Source organism: Melanotaenia boesemani, chromosome 8 (genome assembly GCF_017639745.1).
Source record: "Melanotaenia boesemani isolate fMelBoe1 chromosome 8, fMelBoe1.pri, whole genome shotgun sequence".
In the NCBI taxonomy this organism is placed as follows: Eukaryota; Metazoa; Chordata; class Actinopteri; order Atheriniformes; family Melanotaeniidae; genus Melanotaenia; species Melanotaenia boesemani.
The window spans coordinates 34141504-34162390 of NC_055689.1; the positions used below are offsets into that span (position 1 = coordinate 34141504).

At 38.4% G+C, this 20887-nt stretch overlaps 3 protein-coding genes across 9 annotated transcripts in view; 2 read left to right on the plus strand and 1 right to left on the minus strand.

Annotated features, from left to right (window-relative positions):
- Positions 1 to 20887, minus strand: part of LOC121645114 (zinc finger protein OZF-like) — a 352747-nt gene that overhangs the window by 110600 nt on the left and 221260 nt on the right. The gene's annotated exons all lie outside the window — the stretch shown is intronic.
- The window catches only part of LOC121645098 (zinc finger protein 420-like), a 1096702-nt gene that overhangs the window by 15160 nt on the left and 1060655 nt on the right, over positions 1 to 20887 (plus strand). Inside the window, exons 3-5 of one of the 7 annotated variants that reach the window (XM_041993465.1) lie at positions 3883 to 4884; positions 5221 to 5268; positions 5689 to 5914. The exons of 3 other annotated variants lie outside the window; for them this stretch is intronic. In XM_041993465.1, coding sequence (XP_041849399.1) covers positions 3883 to 4884; positions 5221 to 5268; positions 5689 to 5720 — 1082 coding nt within the window. In that variant the 3' untranslated portion in view covers positions 5721 to 5914. Of the gene's footprint in view, positions 1 to 3882; positions 4885 to 5220; positions 5269 to 5352; positions 5915 to 20887 lie in introns of those variants that run through there. 3 more of the 7 variants (XM_041993463.1, XM_041993470.1, XM_041993472.1) reach the window with 3 other exon arrangements.
- LOC121645102 (zinc finger protein 2-like) lies at positions 7032 to 20420 on the plus strand. Its single transcript, XM_041993481.1, has 3 exons — positions 7032 to 7246; positions 10294 to 10611; positions 16619 to 20420. Exons 1-3 carry the CDS (start codon positions 7075 to 7077, stop codon positions 17815 to 17817), a joined length of 1689 nt encoding a protein of 562 aa, XP_041849415.1. The 5' UTR covers positions 7032 to 7074; the 3' UTR covers positions 17818 to 20420.

Below are 20887 nucleotides of genomic sequence, written 5' to 3' on the forward strand. Positions count from 1 at the left end.
GCCTGTTGTTGTCACTTGAAGATCTGTGTGATGATATCGTATTGCTGTGATGTAATGCTTCCTTGCTGCTGGCTCATTTTGATTTCCCCATCTAGAGAAATGAAGTAGTACATTAATTAGACCGACTACTTCCAACAATAGCAAGTTAGAGTTTACTAGTTCACATAAAAAACCTGTACATTAGAACTTATGTACACATTATCTAATCGTGGAATTAAATGTCTTCTTGAAATAGCAAAAATATAATAAAGGATTTTTTTTTTTTTTTTTTTTGGACGGGGGGGGGGGGGGGGGGGGGGGGGGGATTTTGAGCTTGCAAAACTTAAGTGTTTGAACTGAATAATAAGAACTGTTTTACACTGCAGTCTGGCTTATTAATGAAATGAAAACTGTTGGATAAAAATAATCCCAGACTTTAAATCAGCAACGACAGACCAACAGAATCTTGGTAGAGTCTAATTTGCTTGCAAGGAGTTCAGTTTAACACAAAACCTGACACTGTGGACAGTGTACAGCCAGCTGTGAACCGAAAGAGAGCCAAATGTGAACTAAAGATGTAGTTGTTCAGTCCATTTGTTAAAACTGTGTTATCTTCTCAGCACGGTCATGTTCATGATAAAAAGAGAAAAATCTGTTATGTATCCACTGACAATATACACACAATCACAGTTACAGTGTAAGATTCTCAGAATATGCTGCAATAGTCTTAAGAAGAAAACAATTGTAACTATAAACTATGATCTTTATTGAAACAATTATGACTATGAAACTATTAACTTTATTGAACTTTATTTTCTTCTAACAAAAACCAACCCGGGGTGATCCTGTTTAGTTACGTAGTCTTTCTATATGAACCCGTCTTTACCTCACTGCCTCAGTAGAAAACTAACAGGATCGAGGTAGCAAACCCTTTTAATCAAGGATATGGCCCCGTCCGTCCTGTCTGCTTCATGGAAGACTGATGCTGTGACTCTGCCTGCTCTCTGCTTAAACCACACCTTGCTGGCTGACTGCTCTCTGCTTAAACCACACCTTGCTGGCTGACTGCTCTCCTCTCAAACCACACCTTGCTGGCTGACTGCTCTCCTCTCAAACCACACCTTGCTGGCTGACTGCTCTCCTCTCAAACCACACCTTGCTGGCTGACTGCTCTCTAGTTGCCTCTTCTATTGAAAGGGACTTCAAAGTGTTTTAAACATTGAAGGTTATTTCAGTAAAATGCAGTTTTTAATGTTGATGCATCTGTTGATATTGACGTTAAGCAAAGTACAAAAGGTATACTTAATACCAGTACTTAGCAAATTAATATTTATCAGATGCTTTTACCAAAAGTGTTAAAAAAGATCAATACTCAAGCAACATAGGTAATCTTAGTTAGTATACCAATATTAGAAAATTGGGAAGTGTTTTAGAAAGTTGGGAAAGAATAAGACTGTCAGTTGGTCTGTACATACTTCTTGCTCTGTTAGCTGAAGATTGTCAAAGACCTTTTTAGAAAATAGCTGTTCCTTTGGGAATACTACCTGAACATCACACTCATGCAGCTACTGGAAGATCTTCATGTACTCATCAAGGGTTCTTTTTGGTCATTGATATTTTGCTCAATTCTTCATAGTTGATTTTAGATTTTTTGCTTGGGAGGACCCAGGCACAGGCCATCTGAGGGCTGGACTGTCCATCTTTGAGACTGACTGCAGCCAATAGCGCATACATCAGTGCAGCTGCATGGGAGCATGCTTCTCCTTGTCCAGCTTTACAGGTGCAGTGAGCCGTTAGTACTGTCCCATCCTCTTTAACAACAACCCAGGGTTGCGTAGGTGTGGCATTTATGGCCTGAGAGTGGTTCACCTAAAGTGAAAATATAAAATTTATTAGTGAAGTATAAATGAAAAAATACTTATCAAGGACGAGTGTATTATTTTAACTACCCAGTGGCAAGTACAACATTACATGAAGTAACTTGAGGTACTAGGCTACTTCAGTAAACATTCAGTTGTTACAACAGTAAGGAGTTAGATGCTCGTTCACCCACTGTCACGTCCCCAGGCCTCTGGCCTGAGACCGTGTTTCATGTAAAGCCGGCTGAACTGGAACATTTCGACCATTGGCTGTCAAGCCGGTTAACACCCCCTGCACCATCCTCCTCTGTGATTGGCCGCTTCTTCCTCTGTCTGCAGACCAACCCTCCTTCGTCAGGATTGGACGCTGCCACTCCCGCACTTCCTACCTCGGGACCTATCCAAGAACACCTGGATCGTTAAAAGACGGAATGAGGCTGTATTCGTGGCAGCTGTGATTCCTTGAGACCCACAGTTTGCCTTGGGATTGTTGGAGAGACGCTGGTCTGTAGTAGTGTTGTTTAAAGCCGTTAGATTTCCCTTTTTGGTAGTTTGGATACACGTTTGTGTAGTCTTGTAGAGAATTGAGAAGAGACGCTCTCATAATTGAGTAGCTGACTTAAGTTTGTATTGTTAACTAGTCTCAATAGGAGAGCTTTTGTTTTTTTGGGAGATAAGACATTTTGTTTGTTAAGCTGATTGTTTTGGTTGTTTTATACTAGCTCTACATTTGTTGTGTTATGTTGTAATTTCTTAACCTTGAAATAAGGACACCTTTTGTTATTTGTTTGTTATTGTGTGGATAACTGAAAACCGGACTAATAATACCTAGGACATTTTTTTTTTTGGTTTATTTGGGGTCATAACACCCACCGCTTGTAATTCCTAAATAATTTCTTTAGGACCTTAACATCACTCTTACACTGCTCATCAGACATTTATCATTCGGTAGATTATTTATGTCGTCATAGCCTCCTTCTGTGCAGAGCTAACAGCTACATAGCATTAGCCATTGTTTAAATAAAGTCAATCACCAGAACACAACTTACCTTTCCTTTAAGCAAAAAGATCTTCTTGTCTTTGAGATGCCATATTTTCGGGTCAGTGACCCAGCCTGCCGTGAAATATCGATAAGCATCTGTGCTTTTAAAAGCTTTCAGACTTTCTCCTGTGTAGGATGATGGGTTATGTATGAGGTAGATGTAAATGTCGTGAAAAGAAAAATCCGGGAGCTTGTCAGTTGACGTTAGCAGGTGGAAAATTTCTGAAGGGACTCCGTAAGGATCGCGTCCAATAACAGCTATTTTTTCGTTGTACCTTTTTAATTCTCAGGGATTAAAATGAGAAATATCCATCTCTGCCTTCCGGTGTAAAGTGGTATGTGCAATGACGTCACGCCACTGAAATGCATGAATAGGAGAATTAGTAGATGTATTAGTTAGATATTACTTAATACTTATTCACTAAAATGTACACCATTACTAAACAATTGAGAAATGTTTAAGGGCTTACTTACATGTTAACTGACATCATCATTAATGCTGAGTAATGCATACATAATGGCAAATAAGTAAATAATTCAACTTTTGTTAACACATAATAATGCATTAAGGGTGAGTATAACATTAATTATTTGCTTATTACATTAGTTAATATGAAAACTAACGCTAAGTAATGCATAATATTGATTAAACATATATTATTCAGTAGTTAATTAATTAATGCTTAATAATGCACTAAATAACGTTAATTAAGGGACCCTTAATGTAAAGTGTTACTAAAATGGAATAGTAAAAATCCCTATGTAGTTTTATTTACTTGTAAAGGGATACTCTTATTTAGTTACAGTTAATCTGATCTTCTGTTAACTACTATATGAGCTCCATCAGCCATCTTGATTGTTTTTAATCTGCCAAACCACTTTTTGTTAAAGTAATATATTAGTTGCAGTTATGCTTCTTTAATCATCTCTTATCCCTGTTCTCTTGGTTAGAAGACAGAATTCACAGTCTGAACTATTTCTCATTCCCCTAATTCCTTCTAGACGTCCCACACCATCATCTCTGTGAGGAGGAGGAGGAAGAGGATCTCACCAACCAGCAGTTCTGTAACCAGGAGAGGAACTGTGGTATGGACCAGGATGAACCAGAGCCTCCACAGACGAAAGAGGAACAGGAGCAGCAATCCACCAATCAGGAGGGAGATCAGCTTGTTCTGAAGCAGGAGACTGAAACTTTTATAGTGACTCCTAATAATGAGGACGGTGATCACATGGAACCAGAACCAAACAGTAACCAGCTCTTCTTTAACAACTCTCTTCTGGCAGAGCGTCATGTTCAGGAAGCAAACAGGGATGTTTTCTCAGCGTCTGCTATAAATACAGAGCAGGAGATGGACAGCACAAACAAAGATGATGCTTACAATGATGGCAATGGCAGTTCTTCCAGGTCAGGAAATTACCAAAACATTTACAAAGCTAAAAAGTCTGTTAAAACGTCTCTCAGAGAGATGCATTACTCAGCTGCAAAACCAAACCTTTGTAAAATCTGCAGCAGTAGTGACAGTCAAAGCAGCAATTTCACTGTTCACATGAGAACCCACACGGGTGAGAAGCCATATTGTTACAACTGTGGAAAATGTTTTATTAAAAAAAGTCATTTGGATTCCCACACAGGCAAGAAGCCATTTATATGTCAAATATGTGGGAGAGGTTTTTCTTTCCACAGCATTTTGGTTTCTCACATGAAAACCCACACGGGTGAGAAGCCATATTGTTGCAAAACATGTGGAAAATGTTTCAGTAGAAGAAGTAATCTGAATTCGCACACGAGAACCCACACAGGTGAGAAGCCATTTATTTGTCAAATATGTGGGAGAGGTTTTAGTTACCGCAGAGATTTGACTTCTCACATGAAAACCCACACGGGTGAGAAGCCATATTGTTGCAAAACATGTGGAAAATGTTTCAGTAGAAGAAGTAATCTGAATTCGCACACGAGAACCCACACAGGTGAGAAGCCATTTATTTGTCAAATATGTGGGAGAGGTTTTAGTTACCGCAGAGATTTGACTGTTCATATAAGAACTCACACGGGCGAGAAGCCATTTTGTTGCAAAACATGTGGAAAATGCTTCATTAAAGTAAGTAATTTGAATTCCCACTTAAGAACCCACACAGGTGAGAAGCCATTTATTTGTAAAACATGTGGGAGAGGTTTTAGGTTCCACAGTGTTTTGGCTTCTCACATGAAAACCCACACGGGTGAGAAGCCCTATTGTTGCAACATGTGTGGAAAATGTTTCAATAGAAGAAGTAATTTGAATTCGCACACAAGAACCCACACAGGCGATAAGCCCTTTATTTGTAAAATATGTGAAAGAGATTTTAGTCACCGCAGAGATTTGACTACTCACATGAGAACTCACACGGGTGAGAAGCCATTTCTTTGTATAACATGTGGGAGAGGTTTTAGTTTCCGCAGTGTTTTGGCTTCTCACATGAAAACCCACACAGGTGAGAAGCCATATTGCTGCAAAACATGTGGAAAATGTTTTAATAGAAGAAGTAATTTAAATTCACATATGAGAACCCATACAGACGATAAGCCATTTGTATGTCAAATATGTGGGAGAGGTTTTTCTTTCCACAGCATTTTGGTTTCTCACATGAAAACCCACACGGGTGAGAAGCCATATTGTTGCAAAACATGTGGAAAATATTTCAGTAGAAGAAGTAATCTGAATTCGCACATGAGAACCCACACAGGTGAGAAGCCATTTATTTGTCAAATATGTGGGAGAGGTTTTAGTTACCGCAGAGATTTGACTTCTCACATGAGAACTCACACTGGTGAGAAGCCAAATTGTAATGTGAGTGTGTAAAATGTTTCAGTCAACCTAGTTCTCTGATTGGCCGCATGAGAACACACACAGATTCCACTTGTTCCCGAACTCGGGAAAATCTTTCTTAAAAAAAAAAGGACAGGTTTGAACGACCGCATGGAAAGACGTTTTTGCTCACTTTTTGTCTCTAAGTTATTGCTTTTCTCTTACTTTTTTCCAAAGTACTATCATTTTTTTTAATAAAAAGATAAAATGCATCTGATTTTGAGCCAGAACATGTAGCATTGTGTGTCTTACAGCTCCTCATTGCTGCTAATCACGCTGTAGCTTTGCTGTGCAGAGAAAATACAGCATAAAAACCTGATTTATACTAATGTAGATAATTTATTAGGCTGTTTTGAGTATAACTGGACTATAATAAATTGGATTAAATATTATCTTTAAAAGTGCCTGTCTCTTGTGAATTCATGTTATTCAAAGAAAACTAAATTCAAATTTAACATGTATAGGAAATGGATCACATACTTACATTTGTCCTATGCTATAAACTAACTGACCTGACAATTAACTGAGGAGTTTGGGCTATGGAGCTAGAGATATGCACTGGATACCAATTCAGTGCAATAGTATTTCAGAATTATTATGCACAGTGGACTCACTGTACTGCCATCTGTTATGTTCTTACGCTCTGTTAGAGGCCATGTTTTTTCCCTCTTTGTTCAGAGACAGTCACCACTCAGCTCACATCCTGCAGAGTCAGCAGTTGGATTACGCAGCACATCTCCATAACAGCTTCTTTCCCACAACAGTCAGACTGCCTATAGTAGAAATACATAACACTCAAAAATACAGAAAAAGAAGTTCAATGATCAGTGCTGATTACTATTTAGTCATTTTTTAAGTTGTCTTTTTAAAAGAAATGTAGGTTGACTAATCTGATGGGCACAGGCAGAATATTCCAAATAACACATCTTTAATAGAAACTGAACTGAACTTCACAGTCCCCCTGGAAGCTGACCTGGAACCACTCAAACCATTTTTGGTTTTAATAGGGTGTGTTGTAGGGCTGTTTCGTTCCGTTTTTCATACATGACATGCATTTTTTAACTGTTTAAAATTCTCCAAGTTCATATAAAAGGTGTTTCTCCATTACTGTGCAGATATGATACGACTGAGGTTTCCTGTCAAATACCTTGATGGCTGTTTAGTAGAGCTGTTTGATGTGTACAGTGATTACAGTAAACAACCAACTTGTATATGAAAGGTGAAGATTTAAATTAAAATAAAAAAAGGTGAAATAAGTCCGCTCTCGGCTTCCGTAAGTAGCATCACTACCGCCAGGAAGAAGCATTTGTGTCGCATCTCAGCTGAATGTTTCTGTGCTTCAGCAACAATGTCTTCAGTTAAGCATCTGAGAGAGTTTATTAGCGAGCGACTAACTGCTGCTGCTGAAGAAATATTCACAGAGTTTGAAAAAACCATCGTCCAGTACGAAGAAGTGATCGATCGTCAGCGCAGACTGCTGGATACCAGCTGGAAACCTCAGATAAAGTCCAACACTACAGGTATGAAACTAAATGCTGACTCGTGGTCACGAGCAATTATATGAATTAAATCCCTTTTAATGTTGAAATAGATTATATAATTGTAAACAAGCTTATTGGGTTCGCCTAGCTAAGTTACTTAACTACACAACAACAAACTTGTGCTGGACAGCAGGTACAGTTCAGTGCTGCTGCTAGGGCGACATGCTAACTGGGCGGCCATCTTGGTACAGTGCTGCTCGTCCATACACGTAAGACGTGGCTCCCCGACTGTTTAAATGATCACAAATCATTCAGCTGTCAGCTTATTCTTTAAACACTAATAAATTAAAGGCTAGATATGGTATCTTACTACATATCTCCGTGGATTATTTAATTTGCAGTGAAATAACGATTAACTTGTGATTTTTTTAGGGGTACTTTATGACATATAATCCACAATATATATTTCACCTTTACCACCCCACCAAGCCTAAATTAACACTTAGGATTTAGTTTTTAATTAAATAAGTCAAAAATGAAAACCCCCTTACAAATAAAACGCCCCGCAACCCTGAATTGAAATAAGCAGAATAGAAAATGAGTTAATTTTAAATGGTGGGATTTGCAGTTAGTTTATTATTGTTAGTGCCCATTATCATTGTGCATGATAATGGGCACTGTGTTGTTAGTAAAACTAGAACTTCTACTTAAAGACTCAATGACCCAAACATTTTGTATATTGATCATTATTTGGATTATATCTATTTAAAATTAAAGTTAACTTTATTGCTTTATTGTTAACTATTTATTAATGCTATTACATAGAACCAAAACTACTTGAACTGACTAAAAATCAGTCCAACTTTATTTGGATTTGACAAATTAGGACTAATTATTATTGCGTAATACAACTTACCTTAACTGCCGAGTGTTCACTGGGAAAAGATGGTTTCTACAAATCCCACAAAAAGTCTGCCTACACTATGGTAGCCCTAGGGGGTCATACACCCTACTGAAAATCCCAAAACATTGTATACCGAGATGGTCCATTACAATGAAATTTACAATTTATCATAGATCACAGCATGATTAATCACAACAGGACAGTTAAGTTAGAGACACATAATTTGGGTGTTAAACGAGCAGCTTGGAAACAAAGAACCTGCTATGCGGACGTTGGGTAAGTTGTTGATGCATTTAATAAGTTTTGTAAATAACACTTTTTTATGTCACCAGATGGGTTTGATACTTGACTTAAACCGGACAGATTTTAATAGAGTTGCACTTCAGTGTAAATAAATCCTCAATGAAACGTTTGTGAGACTTAAACCAGTGTCTCCAACTGCAGAAATCAGAAGTTCACAACTTCGGATATTTGATATGCACAAAGGGAAATTTAACTGCGTTTTCTTTTAAGACTTTGACAGCATTAGACTAGGTCCACTCAAAAACTGCTAAACTCAGGATCAAAGTCAAATCAGATCTTAACTATATTATCCTGAAGATTATATTACTACACAGGTTGTGTAACACTATGTAAGTTAAAGATTTCTGACTTTTGTCTCAAAACCTCACACACCAGCAAATGAAAATCAACATGCCGGCCAGTTTGAACGCAGACCAATTCATTAAAGAACCACAAAAAGGCATAATCAGAGGAAGAGCGAAAGGGACAGTCGTCTAGACAATATAAGCCAGAGTATAAAAGGAGGAGGGTGGATGTTGGGTGAACTGTTGTTAGGGGACACTTCATTGAAAAAAGCTGTCAAACTTCAGTAGTTTGAGTTTCAGTATTGCTTTTATAAGACTTTACATTTTTACGGTCTTTTTATTTAAATCTGTATTTTTTTTATCTTCTACTGATGGTTGACAGTCACCACACAAATGTCTGTTGTATCTTTTTACAGTAAAAACAAACCTTATCTCACAGATGAACTCAAATGCTTTGGCATCATTTTGAGGAATTTTCATATAGAAAAAAATGTAAATAATTTCAGTATTATGGACTCTGCTGTCACCAGTATGACATCAGACATCATCAGTCTCCAGTTGGATAAACTACAACACAAAGCCTGGGAAAAGTTTCAGAGCTGCAGACTGTCATCCAGAAAAAACCTTTTTTAGGGTTTACAAGGTTTATTCCCAGGAGACTGGATGATATTTTCAGTCTGATTAGTTAATTCAGACATAACATGAGAAACCATGTCTGGTCTGATGTTGTTTGTCGCAGAGGTAAATCCAGCAGGAAATTTAAAGCTCCAGCACGCACTCCACCTCCTGAAGTCTCACTGCATAATAAATATGATGTGTTGAGTCATATTAAAATTAATTATGATGAATGTAATGCAAGGATCTATCTATATATCTTTTTACCAGCTCAGAAACATCAACAGAATTAAAAGTTTAGTCTCCCAGAAAGACCAAGAGAAACTCATCCATGCATTCATCTCCAGTAGACTGGATTACTGTAATGGTCTTTTAACAGGACTTCCTAAAAAGAGCATTAAACATCTGCAGCTCATGCAAAACACTGCTGCAAGAGTTTTAACAGTTTAGGCCCAGAATACATCTGTGATATGTTCAGAGAATATAAACCTAGCAGAGCTCTTAGATCCAAAGACTCTGGTCAACTAGTCCAGACCAGAGTCCAGACTAAACATGGAGAAGCAGCATTTAGCTGTTATGCTGCAAACAAGTGGAACAAACTGCCAGTGGAGATTAAACTTTCCCCAAATGTAGACATTTTTAAATCCAGGTTAAAAACATTTTTTTTGTCATGTGCCTATGCATGAATTCTGCACGATAACTCTTTAACTTATCTTGTATTTAATCATTTTAATGTAATTTCTTATTTTATTGTGATTCTGGCTATGTGTTGCTGCCTTTTACTATTTCTTAATATCTGTAATGCTTTTGTTTTATGTAAAACACTTTAAAATGTGCTGTACAAATAAACTGCCCTGCCTTGTGTCAGTCCTCCATATTCCTGAAGTCATGTGCACACCTCGTGTCTTACCTGAATCTGTGAACTTTGCTTTTATATCAACACATTAACAATCTGGTTCTGTTGTTATTTGTCCCTGCAGATGTTCCACAGCATCACGACTGTAAAGAGGAGGAAGTTCTTCCTGACCACCAGCTCTTTTATCAGGAGATTATATCCAGTCTGGACCAGGAGGAACCAGAACCTCTACAGATTGACGAGGACCAGGAGGAAGTCAGGAGGGAGGGAGAGCAGCTTGTTCTGAAGGATGAGACTGACATGGTGGTCCAGAGCCGGTCTGAATCTGGAGAAGTGTACGAAGTACTTGCAAATACCAGCATCCAGAACGAGGAGGAAACTGATCATTTGCCTGGATTGTGGAACATCGTCATGAAACCTGAAATAAGGTTACACAGAATAGGTACGTAAATGTTTGGTGAATTTGATTTGGTGAATGCAGCAGATAAAAGTGGCCTAAATCTTGAAGTCATGGACAGCTGTCCCAGTTATGTAAACAATGAACGAGAATTATATCATAACTTTAAATTAATGCTTGCTCGCGGACGTAAACCGTCCATATTTGCTTCTGCTCACTTCAGAACTGTAGACTCTCCACACTGGAGTCTGATGAAGGTCACATTTAAAAATACGATCTCAGCAAAAACTGCTGTTGAGTATCGAGACCTGCCGTGTAAACAAACAAGTGAATGAACAATATAGTGTGTTTTTTTTTTGTTTTTTAATAATAATTAGTGCAAAACTGTGAGAATTTAAAATCACAATGTAATCAGACTGATGTTTAATTTACAAATTTGTTATAATTTATATAAGAATACACAGTAAAATTCACATTCTTGAAGAAAAAAAAATTTAAAGAAGGAAGCCAATTAAAGTCACACACTACCTATCGTAAGTAGTTAGGATAGAGATTTTCTCATAAGAAACATATTTATTGATCCATTTACTAGTGGATTCATTCATATTATACGGTTAATTTATACTCCCTTACGTATATAAATGTGCGTCTGTGTCATATGCTCAATTGACAACTTTATTTGTGTATCACCAGTTCAGTCATCTTTACAGACAAATTAATTCAATCCAATTCATTGTGATCCGGTTAGTATTCATACAAGCCAATTCATGGAAAAATAATAGCCTAGCAAAGAAAACCAACTGATAGGATCAAATTTTGACTTTGATTCAATCCTCCATCCTGAGTGTGCCCGGGCGACAGTGGAGAGGAAAAACCGCCTTATTAACAGGAAGAAAAACCTCTGACAGCATCCAGCTAGCGATAAGATTTATCACAAAGGAAGGTTTTAAGAGTATTATTAAAGGTAGAGGGGGTTTCTGCCTCCCAAACCCAAACTGGGAGCTGGTTCCACCGAGAGGGGTCTGATAGCTGCAGGTTCTACTTAGGGCTGGGTTTAAAAAATATATTTGAATCGGTTCAAATTTAAAAAATCCAATATTGATTCATAAAACTTGAAGATCGATTTTCTTCTTTTTTTTTCTTCTGAAAATTTTTTCTGTATGAAAATCAGACAGAAATAGAGTTTTCTAGATTCTCCCAGGCTGGTGAAGATGGAAGCATGTTGTTCCAGTGAGGAGCAGATGGAGGATTTCTCCAGCTCGGAGTTATGCCGATACCATCACGGTCGTCACGGGAACGTGCGCAGCTGAGCAAGCCGAACCTACGTCATTCTAGGAATTTCTGAGTCATATTGCGTCTTAAGATGGATCCAGTAGTCTTTTTAGGTTTTATTAACACAACGTGTTATCTGAAATCTGAACTTTAAGAATATTTAGAACCTATTTTCCTTTACGACCCCCTTCATGCAGCTACCAGCCTTGGACCCTCCTCCACACCATTTGTAGCTTCTCACTGTCTTTGGATTAAGCCAGAGTAATGGTAACTATCAACTTATAGCCTTACTTTTCTATTCAGTTCCGTTCAGCTTTATTTGTATAGCGTAAGTCACAAAAAAAAGTTATCTCAAAGGCCTTTACAGGCATAATAATTTCAAGCCAATTCATTGTGATCCAATAAAAAACAAAGTAAAGCCTTTTTTAAGGTGATTGAACTGGTGATGAAGCAACTGCACTTTCACGTTTCTCATGTATTTCATTAGTAAGTCAAGGTTACCAGGATAGACATGAACTTAAGATAAAGATAAGCTTTATTTGTCATGTACACAATTATACATAGTACAAGGTTCAAATGCATTTTTATACCTGCTACCAGTAAAGAAATAACCACACTGGTGTTTCTTTGTTGCTCCACCAGCTCAGTGACCCGTGAACCTAGTCACATATAATGTTTTACTTTTGCATTATTAAGGTTTTTATTAATTTTAGAAACTAGAGCTGTTATTTGATTTTAATAGATTTTTATATTGTTTTATTACATGACGTGAGCAGCATGAGTGTGGAATTTTTCTGGAGGAATGCTCATGGGAGTCCTGTTTTGACCTTGTCAGGCATTCTATGAGACAAGGCTTGAATTAGCTCAGTAGTTAGCCTGGTCCGGAGCAGACTTGTTCACTAGAATCACTGATCAATATTTCCTCTTTTTGGTTCACTGGATTATCCCGTTGCTTTCACACTGAACCACACAGACAATTATTCCATGAAGCAGGATTAAGGAAAAGTCTTGCTTAAGTTCCAATAAATCTGGTTTATCAAAGTGGCTTAAATGAGTCCCAATTGAGTTACCACGGAAACTAGTGCTTAACTGTGGGGCCGTGGCCCATGCTTGATCCTTGAGCTCCACATAGAAAACTACAAAAACTTTCATTGTTGCACCTGTGGGTGGCGAAGGGCCCATCTCTATTCAGTCGAAGACACAATAGATACTACTGTTGTCCGTAAGAAGCTCTGTTCCAGTACATCTTTCCACCACATGGATGGATGAATTGTTGATCTGTTCAGTGTCTTATCTGTGCAGGTTCACATACACATGATAAAGTAATGTCATTGTGATGATCTCATTGGGTCATGTCATGTTTATGACAAGCTGTTGCAGACCTGCATGAATCTAACAGGTGACTTTGTAGAGCCACATTTACTACCATGACAGCTCCAAGTCTCTTAACGTTATGTCTCTATTCGCTCACCACATCCATCCACTGGGATTTTTTGTCTGTTATAAACTGCTTCGGCTTAGGGATGCACCGATCCACTTTTTTCACTTCCGATACTGATATCTGAGATTTAGTATCGGCCAATACTAATACAGAAAAACTGCTGAATTACCTAATAAATTACATCTCATTGTGTGGAAAAGACTGAGATCTTTCTTTTGCACAAGGCAACATCAGACTTGACTTAAACATTTCTTTCCAAAAATCAACTTTAACAACCCTAAATAAGCTTCACAAGCTTGGTCAAATGTAAAAATAAAACCAAACTTGTCCTGGTTCAGTCCGTGCAGGGAGGAGTACAACTCCCAGTGTAAAATAATAAAGTGCTGAAACTGGAAAAAAACAATAGCTTGACTACTTTAGTCAAACAACATGTAAAATTTACCAAGAACAAAACTTTTTTAAAATGGTTCAGTCAGTTCAGCTAGGAATTCACAATCCAGTGTAAAATAAGTGATAAAGGAGCTGAAATTGAGGGTAAAAAAACAAAACAACAATGGCTCCACTGGCTTGGTTGTTAGATATTCAAAATAAACAGAAATCAGTGGGGCTGGGCGATAAATCGAATTTTAATCACAGTTACGATCTGGGTTTTCCAATGATCATAACAATGAAAGGATCTCATTATTTTTGTCCTTAGCAGTTTCCTCTTGTGCTGTTTTCAGTTGCAAATCGAGCGCAGCTGGCATTGCAGCGCTCTGCTGCAGACTCCTCCCACTGCTGCAGACTCCTCCCACTGCTGCAGATTCCTCCCACTGCTGCAAACTCCTCCCACTGCTGCAGACTCCTCCCACAGCCCCGACTGCTTTAGTTTTATTCAGCGCGAGTTGCAAACACCTCGCCATTTAGGGGCTGGACACACGGGAGGCGACGTCGCTCCTTCATCATTTTCTATGGAACTTGCGTGATGAGGCAAAAATCGCTGCCCTCCTCCAGCCAAGCGACAGGCGACATCTGTGCATGTGAAATGTTGCGCCATTCATGTAGACGTGCACACGGGGGCTTGCAACGCGATACAAGAAAATAGAAAAATGTTAAATTTTTGTGAGTCGCAACTAAATAATCCACCAGATTCCAGAGACACAGAGAGACAACAAACGTTCAAAACAAACAACTTTTTTTCTCAGTTAACACAGTGAACAACCTGGATTTAAGAAACTCATCAACACTTTGGACAAATGGCACCACTGCCATCTGGTCTCCATGTTAGTGGAGTGTCTCCCTGCCCTGTATGATGAGAGTGGTGAGGGTGTTGTGAAGGACGTGGCTACAGTCCAATGCTTTGCCACCGCTACGACCTGTGGTCAAGCCGCACCACTGAGTCGTATATAAATGCCTCGCCACATTTTATTGGCTCAGATTTCAACGTGAAAACGAAATATCTCCAGACTCATTTTTCCAGATCACACCGGGCAGAACATAGCTGCTGGTTTGATCTCCCTTAACTGTTCTATTATTTATTCATCCACGGGTGTTTAAAAACTTATCAGCCTGATGGTATTTACCTTAATTAGATGATGGCAGGTTCTTTCTGACTGGAGCATGTTCAGAGTTCCCCTTCACTACAATGTTAATTAATTACCAACTCTGGAAGAGTGAAATGTAACAAAGTTTTTATTCTAAGTTCAAAGTGATAACAACCAGAAAAATACTTGCAAGGAGAGTGGTCGTCCGACTCGCGTGAAGTCAGATGAGACTGGAGTACCTTCTTGTTGATACACAAAGGAGCACTGTGACCGATAAAGATGGACTAGAATCCCCCCTCAAGACCTTGGGCGGGCATGTAAATCTCAGAACTGGTGCCATAACTAACCAACACTTTCTTAAAGGAGTCCAGCCATACATTAGATTTGTCTCCACAAGTTCCAGTACCCCTTTACCAAGGTTCGCAGTTGTTCAAGGACTGAGGTGAGATAAAGGTTACCGTACTCTTTCATTAAACTTTTAACAAAGCACGAGTGTTTAAAGTGAATAAAACTTAAAAGTGAATGAAAGCATAATGAGTAAAATGTAAACATGTGAAAGTGTTATATAGTAGCAACCAATGTATAAATGTAACGTAAAATAAAGATTTTTTTTAATGAATAACTCTTAATAAAGTGTTTATATGTGAAGCATTTAAGTGTTAAATAAAGAAAATAAAAGGAAAGTTTCTTCTACAAAGACACATGCAGGTGAGCCCACTCCCACCAGCAGACAGGCATAGAGTGTGTGTGTGTGTGTGTGTGTGAAAATATATGGTGTAAAAAAACAGATGATAGCTAGGCTTCACAAATTTAGTGAGTGTTCCAGTCGTCCTCGGAATTCCGAGGAATGTTAGCCAGAAATGACAAAGCGAGTTATCGATAATTACGTTATTACGGTGGGTTTGTTCACGAAAAAACGCGTCATTATCTGTTTTATTTGGTTGTTGTCATGGTGCACATTTTTACAATGGGTTTATGATTTTCTGGTTTTATACGGCATTTATAGACGCTCACAAATTGGCTGTTTTGGAGATGTCCCTTTTTTCCGGGTTGGTGCAGCTGGAACGCCAACTACCTGGTAATGACGTCACATATTCTCAGCCGCTACCAGTATCAATATCGGATCGGTGCATCCCTACTCCAGCTCCTTCAGGTTAGATGCGTTCTGCTGCTGTGGATCACAGTGAGTTGGCTTGTATTGATTCTTGTCTGTAAAGTGCCCTCAGATCACTTTGTTGTGGGTTGGTGTTATATAAATAGTTCAAGCTGAATTGCTGTGAATTAGATATTTTCTTTCCTGAGTCAGATTTTCTTATTATGTCTTCCTACTTTTTTTTTTTTTTTTTTTTTTACCTTTTTTTTGTCAGTGGATGTTCCTGGGAATATCGTCCCTAGCGAGTTGTTGTTTAGGTGGTTTGGTCTGCAGTAAAAACAATGCAACGCAAATGAAGGTGCATTCAGTGAAACTGACTTTTCAGACTGTGTTAAAATGCACTTAATCTGCCAGACTTTTGTAGTTAAACGTAGTTAAATGTATAGTAGCTGCAGTTATGGTTTATTTCCCACTTTCGCCATGTTCTGTCTGTTAGGGGACAGATTTGGTGGTGAGTGGTGGTCTAGTTTGTACAGAGGTGGGCTTGGGTCTGGTTGCTTAGACTCACTGCTCTATAGCAGACCTATCTAAAGATGGGTCAAATACAGAGCCAAAAGTAAAACATTATTATTATTATTATTATTATTATTATTATTATTATTATTAATATTAAATTATTACTTCAAATTGTGTAATATTTCTCATGTCCTATTGCCCCTCTAGAGCTTTCCCATCAACAAATCTGTAAGAACAAAGAAGAGGATATTGGTAACCAGCACCAGAACACCGATATGGACCAGGATGAACCAGAGCCTCCACAGATCAAAGAGGAACAGGAGCAGCAATCCACCAATCAGGAGGGAGTTCAGCTTGTTCTGAAGCAGGAGACTGAAACTTTTATAGTGACTCCTAATAATGAGGACGGTGATCACATGGAACCAGAACCAAACAGTAACCAGCTCTTCTTTAACAACTCTCTTCTGGCAGAGCGTCATGTTCAGGAAGCAAACAGGGATGTTTTCTCAGCGTCTGCTATAAATACAGAGCAGGAGATGGACAGCACAAACAGAAGCCACACTAACAATGTACATAATTCTCACAAGCCAGACGTTTTCTGTAAAGATGACACATCCAAAAAATCTGTGAAATGTGACATTTGTGGAAAAGGCTTTAAGAAGGCGTGCCAAATGAAGCGACATCGCTACGTACACACTGGTGTTAGTCCATATGTTTGTCAGATGTGTGGAAAAAGTTACAGCCAAAGCAGTCATTTAATAGCTCACATGAGAACCCACACGGGGGAGAAGCCATATTCCTGTGACACGTGTGGGAAAGGTTTTGTTAGTAAAAGCACCTTGACTATCCACAAACGAATTCACACCGGGGAGAAGCCATTTGCTTGTGAAACATGTGGGATAAGATTCAGATTATTGAATCAGTTGGTTGTTCACATGAGGAGCCACACAGGCGAACAGCCATATAATTGTAAAAAATGTAAGAAAAGCTTCCGTGATCATTACAATTTGACTGTCCACATGAGAAGCCATACAGGTGTGAAGCCTTATTGTTGTCATACCTGTGGAAAATGTTTCAGCCAAAGTAATATTTTGATAGACCACATGAGAACACACACAGGCGAAAAGCCATTCTCTTGCAAAGTTTGTGGAAAAAGTTTCAATCACAGAAGTACTTTGTCACACCACCTAAGAATTCACACAGGTGAGAAGCCGTATTGTTGTAAAGTCTGTGGTAAAGGTTTTAGGCTCAAGCAGGCATTTAATGTCCACAACCAAACCCACACGGGTGAGAAGCCCTATTCTTGTATAACATGTGGGAAATGTTTCAGTCAGAATTATCATTTAATTGTTCATATGAAAACTCACACCGGTGAAAAGTTAGAAAAAAAGAAGAGGCTTAAATAACCAAGCCATAGTCTTTACCAAAATGTTCGGAAATGTTAGGGAAAGTCAGAAGCTACAGAGATTTAAAACGGTATCACTGAGCTGGTTTACAGCTTTCTGAAGGGCCCCTTTTCATCCACAGTAATGACGTCAAACCACCGTCTCAGTAAGAAGGCAGTTTATTCGTACAGCACATTTCATGTACAGGACAATTCAAAGTGCTTTAAATAAAACAAAAGCATTACAGATATTAAGAAATACCAAAGTACCACATCCACAACAAGAAATGTGCCCCAAAATACTGTTGTTTGGAAAGGGAATAGTCTTTAGTTCATTACTTACGCCTGGAGAAGTGGCTATACTTTTTTTTAAAGTAGCCCAGAAAAATACCATTTTAGAAACAGTGACATCAGCATCAGTAGTATTTCCTCATTAACACTCACCTTCTGCTGTTTGGTGTCAGGGAGGAAGTGATATGAGCCAAAACTGGCCCACAGACTAGTGAGAGACAACCAGGCATTTTGAGTGAACTATTCCGTAGTCCTTTTACACGTGGAATAAGTAATGTGTCATACATGAGCCCTCATGTTAATGTGGCCCCCAGTCATGAAAAAAAGGCCTACTCACTGTATGTGACGCCTTCATGAAAAGTCGTACCGGCATCTTTGGCTGTGGCTGAAGAGGCAGTATCTCCTTCCCTATGAGCATCCTCCCCCGCGGGGGTGGGAGACAGAGCAGGCATGAGTGTTGGGCTAACGTTAGCCGAGCTGCTGGCTAACTGCGCCGGTGTAGCATCACTAACATTAGCTGAGCTGCTAGCTGATATATTTGCTCTGAAAGCTAATTTTAGTGGAATCTCTCGCTTCATCATGTATTCTAAAGGTGAAACATTTAAATGTGTAAACATATATTTGTCTGCAGTATTTTCCTCAGCACGTCCAACGTCTCTGATCGACTCACTTGAATTATCTGATAACTCCAGAAATCAGGCAACGATCTGATTTTTAGTGTGCATGTAAACAAGCTCATTGTGAGGGTGAATGCAACAGCCCCCCAAGGTGAAAAGGGTTCATAGGTTGTGACTGTTTATTGTTTTGGTTTGGGCTCGATTTCACACATTCAGCCTGAGGACCCAGCGGGGTTGGCCTCATGATGGCCGGGTTGGGCCAAACCATGGGCTCTGTGGAGAGGGGTGTGATTGAATGGAGATTTAGATCAATATATTTTGTTTGGATGTTGGTTTTCTTTTTTGTTGCATCTCTAGTTTAGTCACATAATGAACATATTTTTTGCGTTTAAAAAAAACAAACTGATTTTCAGAGGATTCAGAGCTCTGAAAAACATCTGTGGAGATTTTTTGTGTCATTATGCTTTAAAGACCACTGACTGTTTTCCTGTTTTGAGTAAACCCCAACAATCATTAAAATGGCAAAAGGAAAATCTCCATGAAGCCTGTCTGAATAAAAAAAATTGTATATATGTCAGGCTCAAATGTTTAAAATGGATATTAGTCACAAATCAAAGCGGCCAAGGTGTACTTACTAAACTTACCCTCATTTATTTCTTATTACATCCATATTTCATTATATAATGAGGGTCTGTTGTGCTTATATTGTTGGTTTATGATCTTTATGATTGATAATCTATTTTCTGATTAATCCTTTTTGCTGTTGTTGGTCAGTGTAAGTGCCTTATATCTTAATTTAAAGCTCCTACGGAAAAACCACTGCACTTTGAATTTGTCTTTGTTTTAATGAAAAAGAATATTTACAAACATCTTACCATAGGTAGTTTTTAGCAGCCTCCATCTGCCCCTGGTGCTTCTACAAACTGTATTCTGTCAACTATTAAGTACTATCAGCTATGAAGTAGCTTAGAAATGTGCTGGAGTTACGCCTCTCTTCAAAAGTGGTGATGCCTCTGATGTCAACATTTATCGACCAATCTCAGTTATTATTATTATTATTATTATTATTATTATTATTATTATTACTATTATTATTATTATTATCATTACTTGCCAGTTGTGTGGTGGTGAGCAAGTTGTTCTCTTTTTTTGTTTGTAATGTATTATGTTTGATTATCCTGTGTTCATGTTTGTAATGTGTGGTGGAAAACAAGATGTTTGCATCTCAAGGGGCTATCCATTAAATACATTTCATATATATAATAAAAGTATTAATTACAAAAAATACTAGTTTCTCATTTTTTGCTGCTATTTTTGCTTCAGCTTTTCTGTGCAGTTGAAGACTCAGAGTTAAAATCTTCGTATTGGAGTGAAACTAAATTTTATTGTCCAGTTCACCTGTTTCACTTATAAATCTTTTTATCCTTTCTGGTGCTTTGTTCTGTCTAATGAAATTGGTTGTCAGTGGCCGGACTGGACCTCTCCTCGCTCAAGCCAGCGTGCTGGCAGGCAGCAGTCAGCCAATGTGTAGCTTCGGTTCGGAGAGGTATCGTTAGGTTTGGGGGACTCCACTGTGTTAGGAGATGAATTGATGAGAAGATTCTGTGTAATTTTCTGGTTTCCTTTGCAAGTTTATTTTTTATTGGCACATATCGACATGGTTCTAATAAATACAACTGGGCTATTTCTAAAAGTGCCTTGAGATTACTTTGAGTTGAACTGGTGCTGGACAAATAAATTCCACTCTGTATCACAGCATGCACACATCGGTGGACGCTGCACAGTGTCCAGCTTGACAGGACGATTGCTGGCAACCTCTTCCTCCAAAAAACCCATGATGTCCAGAACGATTTAAACCCCTTTAAATCCCAGCCCCTACAACACTCAGGAGCAACTCAATACGCATGGACGACGTAACAAGGCCTCGGTCGGTGTGTTCACATAACTTTTGGCATGCTTTTTTTTAAATATTTATTTTCCTAAAACAACTTTATTGCTCAATTGAACATGTAAACAGTGGTAAACATGGCTGTTAAAGTTGGCATAATAAGAAAAAGCAGCTTCAGAGAGAAATATTTTTAATAAAATGATGGAAAAGAAGTTATTTACAATAATAAAAATTCTAAATTTCAGCTTCAGTTCAATGTTCAAGCGGGAATATGTTTATAACGTGATAGAAGATTA